The 10,998-nt window shown below is 37.0% G+C and overlaps 1 protein-coding gene across 1 annotated transcript; it reads left to right on the top strand.

The window, feature by feature from the left end:
- The first annotated feature begins 3,534 nt into the window (after positions 1-3,534).
- LOC123944390 (olfactory receptor 4F3/4F16/4F29-like) lies at positions 3,535-4,470 on the top strand. The gene has a single exon (XM_046009477.1). The coding sequence runs from the start codon at positions 3,535-3,537 to the stop codon at positions 4,468-4,470; it is 936 nt and encodes a 311-aa protein (XP_045865433.1).
- Positions 4,471-10,998: the final 6,528 nt, after the last annotated feature.

Genomic DNA, 10,998 nt, shown 5'->3' with positions numbered 1-10,998 from the left:
TCAGCATTGAATAGATTTTTATGGTGACAAGATTGTTTTGTACAGAGATCAATAATATGTTATTTTGTACAATAGAAGCAGCTTCAGTTGAGCTTAATGAGCAAGAACGAATACAAATGAGAAGAAAAAGGACATGTAGTCAGAAACAGAAATTACCTTTTATTCCTCCATTAGTATCTAAGTCTGAGAACCAAAAAAAAGATTTCAAATGGTGAGGAGGCCATATTTGAAGAGGGAATAAAATATGACTTGGTTTAATCCTGGACTTTATTTCATTTCTTGATATGGAGACAGAACATCTTTGTTTTCTCTATTAATCAGACTGGTGAGATCTGGGTCTCTTCTATGGGAAGCTAAAAGGAGTACATATGGATCAAGACAGAATGGGCCAGGAACTCAATCAGACTGCTCCGAGATGCAGGTATTATATAGAATTTGCCTTCTCCTACCATGGTTATTTAAATAGCATGGAAAATTATAGATGTGTTTGAAGTAGCTAAGAAGCCCATATGCTTTTGAACAGTTGAGGACAACGCTTCATTCTTTCTCATTTCAGTCTGGCTAAGATGCTGACTGAAGAGCATGGGACATCCAGAAAGGGCTGTGTCACCCTGAGGTGTGTCAACATCAGAAAATCATGAGAAAAGAGAAGTGTTCTCTATATACTGGTTGAGAGGCGGATGAGGGAATCAATTTCGGTTCTATCACTTAATTGTTCTAATTTGTTGGTTTCCTCTTGGTTTAGATTTCCTTCATTGCAAAGAAAGCTGATAATGCCAACTTTATGGTTTTTATAAATACCAAACAACATTATGCATTTAAAGAAGTTATTATGGTGTGTTACACATGGTAGTCCCTGTTTTTGTTTTCATTTTGACTGTTACCATTAAATTCATAAATAATTCATCAAACATTGCTCCAGTTTGGGAGATATTTCTTGATTTTATATATATAATCCTGATTATATTTCCTTTTTTGAAAAAAGTTTTATTTATTTGTTTGAAAGAGAGAGGGAGAGAGAGAGAGAGAGAGCAGGTGGAGGAGCAGAGGAAGAGGGAGACTCTCAAGCAGCCTCCCCATCAAGCATGGAACCTCATGGGGGCTCAATCCCATGACCCTGAGATCACGACCCCAGCTGAAACCAAGAGTTGGATGCTCAACAGACTAAGCCACCTAAGTGTCCCCCTGCTTATATTTCTTAATTATATTATGTATTATATAAATTCTTTAAGCCCACATATGAAGCTATCTAAATAAATTATATCCATATCTTATGTGGTGTAGGTTTAGATTTTTTTTTAAAGATTTTATTTATTTATTTGAGGGGTCTGGGTGGCTCAGTTAAGTGTCTGGCAGTTAAGTGTCTGCCTTCTGCTCAGATCATGATCCCTGGAGCCTGCTTCTCCCTCTCCAGCTCCCTTGATGCCTGTGTTCCCTTTCTCACTATCTCTCTCTGTCAAATAAATAAATAAAATATTTTTTAAAAAAGAAAACTTACCACCTTTACAATATTTATTTTAAAAAAGATTTTATTTATTAGAGACAGAGGGAGAGAGAGAGAGAGAAAGGATGAGCAGGGGAAAAAGCAGAGGGAAAGGGAGAAGCAGACTCCTCACTGAGCAGGGAGCCCAATGCCAGCTGGATCCCAGGACCCTGGGATCATGACCTGAGCTGAAATCAGATGCTTAACCGACTGAGCCACCCAGGTGCCCCTAGGACTTGATTTCTTTCTAAGAAAGCTCCGAGCACTCTAACACTCTCGGTATCTTTTTTGCTTCACAAATTCTATGATCATATTACTTATTTGACATTTATTATATAGTACTTTTTAATTATTTATATATTTGTGTATGAGCTAAAATGTAAAAGCCTTAAGGATAGTGGATATTTTATTTTATTAATTAAAAAAATTTAAATTAACATATAATGTATAACATATAATGTCAGGGTTACAGGTCTGTGATTTGTCGGTCTTACACAATTCACAGTGCTCACCAGAGCACATAGCCTCCCCAATGTTCATCACCCAGCCACTCTATCCCTCCTCCCCTTCACTCCAGCAACCCTCAATTTGTTTCTCGAGATTAAGAGTCTCTTATGGATTGTCTCCCTCCCTGAATTTGTCTTGTTTCATTTTTCCCTCTCTTAAAGGGTAGTGGATATTTTAACAGTTCAGTAAGTCTGCAATTTACTGTAACAATGCACTGTGCTTAATAGGCATCTAGCAAATGTTTGTTGATTGATTACCGATGATTATGATAAAGGGCAAAATGAATGATATAGCAAATTTATAATAATATGCTAATTGAGTCATGTAAGTAATCCAAAAGGAATTAGAGAAGAGGGAGCTACAAGGAGAGGGATTTCTCTGGAATATGGGACTTATAACTAACTGCAGATAGGGAAAAGATAGTGAATATGGTAGCAGTCCGATGCAGAAAATACTATCATTATGATGGGCTTCATTAAATTCTGAAGTGGCACTGTGTTATAAAATCATAGAAATGTTAGATTACTTAGCATCACTCACCTCAGCCCCTTTATTTTACAAATGATGAAACTGAGTTTAACAATGAATCATGGAACACTACATCAAAAACTAATGGTGTACTATATCGTGAATGACGTCACATTAAAAAAAAGTGAGTCAAGTTGTAGAAGGGATGGGAAAAAGAACTTAAGTTCTCATAGAGTTAAAGCTAGGATCTTATCACAGTTTTCTAATTCCAAGTGCTGTATTCTTTTTGCCATTCCATGAACCATGAAAAGTAAACATGGTATGGGCAAAGTTCTACAAATATAAATCACATATATTTTTTTTTTCTGTATCACATTAGCTCAATATGTTTAGATTCTTCAGGGAAAATCTCTCTTCTGGCTTGTTAGAATTTCATTATATGTTCTCATAGCTCAAGCTCCATGATCACTTCCACTCCCTGAGCTGTGCTACAGTAGCTCAAAAACTTCAGAATTTCTATATTATCTTTTTTCTTAAGGAGGAAAAGGTGAATATGATTTGATAAAATGCAAAAGCATGGGGCTAAACACAAAGGAACATTAATGAGACTGATAGCATTGCATGTAGAAGGCAATCAAAGGGGTAGGGAAAACAAAGATCATCATAAATTGCCCGAGTTTTCGGGAACTCCATGAGCAGGAGTAACAAACTCTGAGGGAAAAATCAATGAGCTCATTTCCATTTCTTCTTTGTTCTCTCATGTTATTCCAGGGCATTCCTGGTATGCCTCTTACAACTCTTTTGATTTAGCAGATTTTGCTTAATCTTCTCTTGCAAAACTGAGGGAATTTTAAGGAGACTAGGGAGTTAGAAATACGCTTTGTAGCAATGAGTTACTGCCTATTTTCTGCAATTACAGTGTAGGGGTCATATTAGATGTGTTTGGACTTTGTGAAGTAAGGTAATGTTTTTTCTTTATGACCTGAAACTCATGCAGTCAGTGACTCCCACAAAGTTGATTTTCTCTTTACTCCTTCTTGCAGGTAAAATTTGTGTCACCTCTGCTTGCAGAGCTAATGGATGGAGCCAACGAGTCTGTGGTATCTGAGTTTGTGTTCCTGGGACTCTCCAATTCATGGGAGGTCCAGCTTCTCCTATTTCTCTTTTCCTCTGTGTTCTACATGGCAAGCCTACTGGGAAATCTCCTCATTGTGTTCTCTGTGAGCACTGACCCTACCTTGCACTCTCCTATGTACTTCCTGCTGGCCAACCTCTCCTTTCTTGATGTGGGAGTTTGCTCTATTGCAGCTCCCAAAATGATTTATGACCTTTTCAGAAAATGCAAAGCCATCTCTTTTGGAGGTTGTATATCTCAGATCTTCTTTATTCATGCTATTGGGGGCACAGAAATGGTGCTGCTCATTGCCATGGCCTTTGACAGATATGTTGCCATTTGTAAGCCTCTCCACTACCTGACCATCATGAGCCCACGAATGTGCATTTTGATTCTGGCTGCAGCCTGGGTCCTTGGCCTTATCCACTCAGTGGCCCAATTGGCTTTTGTTGTAGACTTGCCCTTCTGTGGTCCTAATGTACTGGACAGCTTTTATTGTGACCTTCCTCAACTCATTAAACTTGCTTGCACAGAGACCAATAGACTGGAGTTCATGGTCACAGCCAATAGTGGACTCATCTCTGTGGGTTCCTTCTTTATATTGATTATTTCTTACATCATCATTCTGACCACAGTTTGGAAACACTCTTCAGGTGGGTTATCCAAGGCCCTCTCTACTTTGTCAGCTCATGTCACTGTGGTGGTTTTATTCTTTGGACCATTAATCTTCTTCTATACCTGGCCCTTCCCCTCATCACACTTGGATAAATTTCTTGCTATCTTTGATGCAGTTCTCACCCCTTTTCTGAATCCGGTCATCTACACATTCAGGAACAAGGAGATGAAGGCAGCAATGAAGAAACTCTGTCATCAGCTTGTGAGTTACAGGAAGATGTAGTAAATACTTAAATAAAATTTAACTCTACACTCAATAACAACAGAAAAAATAAAGTGATTGAAGTTTTAGATCTCTATTAATTTCATGTACTAGGTTACCTTTAGGCATTTACCATGTTGCCCTGTATTTCTAGTACCCTAACAAATGATAAATTTGTTTGAGCTAATTTTGGGACTTCTGTGTTTCAGACCCTGTGGTGGATGTTTTATGTACATTATTTTATTTAATATTTATGAAAACTCTGTGTAGTGAATATTTTTTATCTTGATTTGGGGGGGTAAATTAAGAAATGCTTCCTGTTCATCCCTCTTTAATTACTAAGGAAAATATGTCAAACCAAAGTTATCACCACCTTAATCCACTATTTCCAATTGTCTTACCCCTCAAAAGGTGCCAAACAGAGAATGTGTTCAGCAATTTCGTGCTGGAAATTAAGCACATTATTCTTTTTCACTATTATACTTTCCCTTCTTTGAATTGGCTAACATCCTTTACTTAAACTATCAAACTGCCATAATGCCAATTGGTTTTACTTTTTTTTTTCCTCTAAGGTATCAGTTTGTTTCCTACTAACCCATTTCTTTGGTTACCTGGAAAACTGTTCATTATATAGTGGAATTGTGGAATTTTAGAACTGGAATTTGAGATCATTTGTTCCAACTTATTTATTTTACGGATATAATAGGCATAGAGATGTTAAGTGATAGATTCAAGGTGAAAATCAGATCTCCACACTTCCCCCTGCCCAAATTTATTGAGGAATAATTGTCAAATAGAATTGTATACATTTAAAGTGCACAATGTGGTAATTTGATATACACATACACTGTGAAGTTATTACCAAGATCAAGATAATTAACACATCTAACACCTCACATAGTGAACTCTTTTCTCTGTAATTTAGACTTAAAAAAAATCTAGGCTCACTTATTAATTTGGGTTCTTGAGCTTTTCATTAATAAACAACTCCTCTGGCCTGCTATTTTTGACCTTGATGATAGCAGAAGCAGCACAACTGACATCATAACTCTCTTCATTGGTATGAGTTTTGTATGATTATTTGTTGTTTCCAAGTTCTTTATTTGCAGGCTAACAAGAAGTTTCTCATTATTTTACAACTGCATGATTACCTCATCAATCACCCATGGTCTCATTCATGGCTTTTATTTATATCAATTACTAAAAATTAACAATTGAACAGTATTCCCCCTTCTGTATTGCTTTTTTACTCTAATGAACACTCTAAAGGGTGTTTACCATAACTTTTCTTATTGGTACCAAGGATTGGAAGTTATCTTATGTGGGCTTCAAGAATCTCATGGGTGACTGTTACTGCATTCCTTTATCTGTTTCTGTTAGTGGGTGATGGTTTCTAAGACTGAACAGCTCAGGCACTTTAGAACTTTTGGGACCCAAAGATAATATAGGCTAGAGACAAATTTTTCTGATCTTTAAGTGAACTAAAGTGTTGATTTAGAAATTAATAACTATGATAAAATTATATTAATGCCTGCTTTTTTTTAAAGAGTCTTTTAAAATACCACATCTATACTCATGTTCCTGTTAGTTAGCAATTTTTGGTAGATCTTTGTGATGAATCTATCTTTGTTTTTAAAGACGTTACTTATTTATCCAAAAAAGAGAAAGAAAGTGAGCATGAGCAGTGGGGAGGGGCAGAGAAGCAGGCTCCCCACTGAGCAGGGAGTCTGACATGGCGTTAGATTCCAGGACCCTGGAATCATGTCCTGAGCCAATTGCAGATGCTTAATCACTGAGCCACCCAGATGCCCCTGGATCTATCTTCTTAAACCACCGACAGGTTTCAGACTTCTTTTATTTTCAGTTTACCCATTTTTTTAATAGTTTTTATTTTAATTCCAGTTAGTTAACATACAGCGTTACATTAGTTTCAGACTTATTTCATTCTTCTATCTTCATTTTTCTTCTGATGTTATTTTGGACTTCTTTATTTGTAAAATATATATTTATTAGGATAATTACATGTTAAGACCTTAGCTTAATCAAGTAAGAGATATTTCTTTTTGGCACAGTTAGCCTTTGGCTGATAATTGTTCTATGTATGAAATTGTTCCTTTTCCCCTCTTGATAAGTTTTGTTTATACTTCTTTTTCTTCTCATGACCTCATAGAGTACTTAAAAATATTATGTGTTTCTTTGACTTTCTATTTGATAAATGGAAACTTAGATGTGCAATCACTCCAAATAAAATTCAGTACAGATTTATCATCATTTTGGTTGCTCTTAACTGTGTCATTTATAAACTTAGTTGAAATTGTCATAGCTCCTCTGTCCTCCAAAAGGATTCTTACTGGCATTTTAAAGCCCATTCATCATTTTGTCCAACTATCACCACCTCCACTATCACCAACATTTATTGAGCATTTATATGGCAGGTACTCTCTTAACTTGTTAACATACATTAATTCATTTAATGCTTACAGCAATGAGGTAGGTAATATTATCATTCTTATTTTATAGATGATTTAACTGAGGCACAGAAAGATATACCAACTTGCCCAGGGACAAAGGGGTGGTAAGTGGTAGAGTTTGGTTGCAAAACCACACAACTTCAACTCTAGTATCCCTGCTCTTAATCACCACACATCCAACTTGGTGCGTGTCTCTTACCCGTCCTTCTAAAATCTGAACATATTTTTCTCTCTCCACTTAATAACACAAAATAAATATAAAACATGCATTGATTCAATAAAATATGTTATTGTGTCCTGTCTTTTAAATCTATCATTCAAAAATATAGATGTATTTACTATTCAAAGGGACCGAGATTCAGAGGTAATTTATATAATAAAATAACTTTATAACTCCCTTATACTCATACAAAATTATGGATGAGAGGAGGGCACTGCACCATCTACTCCTTGGAGATAGTCCACAACGGAGTCATGTTATCTGAAGAGAAAATTGAAGCCTGAGTGCACACCTCCTGGGGTTACTTCATTCTTATAGAACCAGACACTTTGCAGTAGTCCCGGCAGAGGATGAGGCAATTTTAATAAGACTGTTCTATTAAAGGCTGGAAATGACTTAACAAATGATAAACTGCTTACTAATTCAATACCATTGGGCTCCTCCAAAGTACTTGAACAAGAACGTAAAGAAAAAAAAAATGAACACTAAACTTCAAGTACAGCTCTTTCTGGTATACACAAAGCTTCTTTTCTTAGTTAACTAGTATGAGGTTATTTTGAGGTGGTTTCTGCATCACATTAGTAAGTATCAAATAAAACGTGTCTATATTTTAACAGTTAGTGGACAGGGATTTATTTTTATTTATTTTCCCCATCTTTATTAAGGTATGATGACAAATAAAAATCGTACACATTAAGTTGTACAATGTGATGGTTTGATCTATGTATACATTGTGAAATGATTACCTCCCAATCAGTAATTAACATATCCATCACCTCAAATTGTTAATGCCTCCTCCCCTCCTTTTTATGTGAGAACACCTAAAATCTACTCTTAGGAAATTTCAAATATACATTATTATTAACAATAGTCACCATGGTGTACTTTAAGTCTAAGGAACTTACTTACTCATTTAACAACTGAAACCTTATACTCTAACCAGTATCTCCCTTTCACCACACCTCCTGGCCCCTAGTAACAACCATTCTATCCTCTGGTACTCTGTTACTTATTTTTTTAGATTCTGTATATAAGTGAGATCATGGAATACTTGCCCTTCTGTGTTATAGTGGACATGGGATTGTGGATATCTTTTTGAGATAGTGATTTTTATTTCATTTGGATATATATCCAGGAGTGGGATTTGCTAGATCATATGGTAGTTCTATTTTTAATTTTTTGAGGGATCTCCATATTATTTCTCCAGGGATTATACTGTATTATCTTCCTACCAACAGTGTACAAGGGCTCCCTCTCTTTCCACATTCTTGCCAACACTTGTTATCTTTTGACTTTTTGGTAATAGTTGTCCTAGTAGATGTGAGATAATATCTTGTTGTGGTTTTAATTTGCATTTCCTGGATGGTTACTGATTTTGAGCATCTTTTCATATACCTGTTGGCCATTTTAATGTCTTTGGAGAAATATCTATTAGGCCCTTTGCTCATTTTAACCAGATTATTATTATTTTGCCATGCAGTTGTATGAGTTATTTGCATATTCTGGATGTTAACTCCTTATCATATATATCATTTGTAAATATTTCTGTCATTCTGTAGGGTACCTTTTCACTGTATTGATTGTTTCCCTTGCTGTGGAGAGTTTCTGAGTTTGATTCAGTCCTACTTTTTTACTTTTGATTTTGTGCCTGTGCTTTTGGTGTCAAATCAAAAAAATCATCTCTCAGAACAATGTCAAGGAGATTTTCCCTATGTTTTTTCTAGGAGTTTAACAATTTCAGGTCTTATGTTTAAATGTTTAAAGTCCTTAATCCACTTTGAGTTGATTTTGTAAATGGTGTAAGCTAAGGGTCCAATTTCATTCTCTTGCACATGGATATCCACTTTTCCCAACACCATTTATTATAGAGACTATCTCTAGGTGAAAGGAAAGAGATTCATTAATTTCATAAACCTAGGCTTGAATATCTTTCACTTGGTAAAAAGACAATGTTTGGTTTAAGTAAAATATTTATCTAGGCATCCAACATTTTATATCTACACATGCTCTTTAATAAGCAGACACACAATCAAGTTAAAAAAGTAAAAATGAGATAATCGAAACACCAGGTGCAGGACCTGTGTCATATTTGCCATATGTGAATGTGTCATATTTACCACGACATTCCAAGTCTCATTTCTTTGACCTGCTTCTGAAGCAGAAATTAAATCTTTTCCTGGGTTCTCCCCACTAAATGTTCTCTCAAGAGTACTTGGTGGGAAGATTCTCCTACCAGCACAGACTGCGTTCTGTTGGCCAGGCCGTAACCATTCTCTGCTTCAGGGACAGAGGAAATGTGGCATACAGTTCTCTGCTTAGGTCATTGCCCACCTCTCCCAAAAGGCTGATGGCCAGTTGCCCAGAAGCTGAGGTCTGAACCTCTGGAGGAATGCCCTGGACTTTTAGCCTTGCCTTAATTTATGCTGCTCCTCACAGCCTCTTCTGTGAAGGGATTCCCACAGAAGAGATCTGGGTTCTAGTATCATAGGCCTTTTCTTTGTTTCACAGCCCTATCATACCCAGAGAGCACAGGGACATGGTGGAGAGGCTGTGTTGGAAGGCTGGTCATGCATACACTAGCTCTGTGCCTGGGATTACTGCCTGCTCTAACAACGGGACTTGCCTGCTTAGTCTTGCCTACTTTACCAGATATTTTTTGCTTTCATAAGGACTTTCTCTCAGATGCATTCAATTGCCCTCTTTAGGACAACTCAAACCCATCATCCAGTTCTTACATGTTGATGGCGAGAAATTTCTATCCCACAGGAACTCTAGGCTTCTTTCCAATCAAGTAAAATGGCTGTGTCTCTGCCTCAGTGTTTTGAATATTCTTTGACCATTAGGAGGCTAACCTGTCCTGTACACAGGAGACTCTAGAAAGTCATGTGGCTTAACCTAGTCTCATATATAATATCAGGATATAAACTCATTATGACATTGCAATTACTTATTCTAAACCAGTTAAATCGAAAACAAATACAGGAATGGGAGAGAGCTGCTGAGTTAATTACTTTGAGTTAGTAAAATTTGGAGCAAAAGCACCATGAAACTCTACAGAACACATACCAGTTCCTTATATTAAGATTCACTGAGACTTAGCCAATCAACATAACTCACAATGAGCAGTTAGGGAGCCTCTAGTTAATTGAAGAACATGGTTACAATATTTTACACCTTCTCTTGTCAAGCGGTAGAGTCTATTTCCCAAACTGAAATCTGGCCTGGTCTCCTGCCTTGCTGTGACCAATGGAATGTGGCAAAGACGATATTGCATGAATTCCAGAACTGAGACATAGTTTGCTTTGCACCTTTTGCCTTTGTTGTCCTGCAATGTTCCTACCACCATGAAAGGAAATTGTGCAAGACTCCTGAATAATAAAAGACCCCTTGGAGAGAGAGGCGCAGCTCACAGGCACCATGGCCCTTGACATGTGAATGAGGCCACCTTAAACCCCCAATCCCAAGCTGCCAGATAACTGATGCCTCATGAGAAAAGCCAGGTGAGATCAGCATGGGACCTGACCAGCTGAGCTCAGCAGTAACTGCAGAGTCAGGAGCAGGTGAATGTCCTTGCCTTAAGCTACTTTGTCGTACAGAAATAGGTAAGTGACAGAGTGCTCTATGTAATTATAGTTTATCAGTGGCCACATCACTGACTCTCTGCTTACTTTCTATGTAAAGACAGACTATATAACTGGAGGAGATTTTCTGTTTTGTTGATGCTTCTTTTTAAGAAGCTGACCTATGATAGATTAAACCGTTAGTGATTTGCCTCACCCCAGCTCCACTATCATCTGGGTTCATCCCCTTGGGTTGCTGTGAGAGCACCCTCTTCATTTCTCCATATCACACACATAA

This window comes from Meles meles, chromosome 6 (genome assembly GCF_922984935.1).
Source record: "Meles meles chromosome 6, mMelMel3.1 paternal haplotype, whole genome shotgun sequence".
In the NCBI taxonomy this organism is placed as follows: Eukaryota; Metazoa; Chordata; class Mammalia; order Carnivora; family Mustelidae; genus Meles; species Meles meles.
Note: the sequence above shows the minus strand (reverse complement) of the source record. Positions and strands in the feature narration are given on the sequence as shown.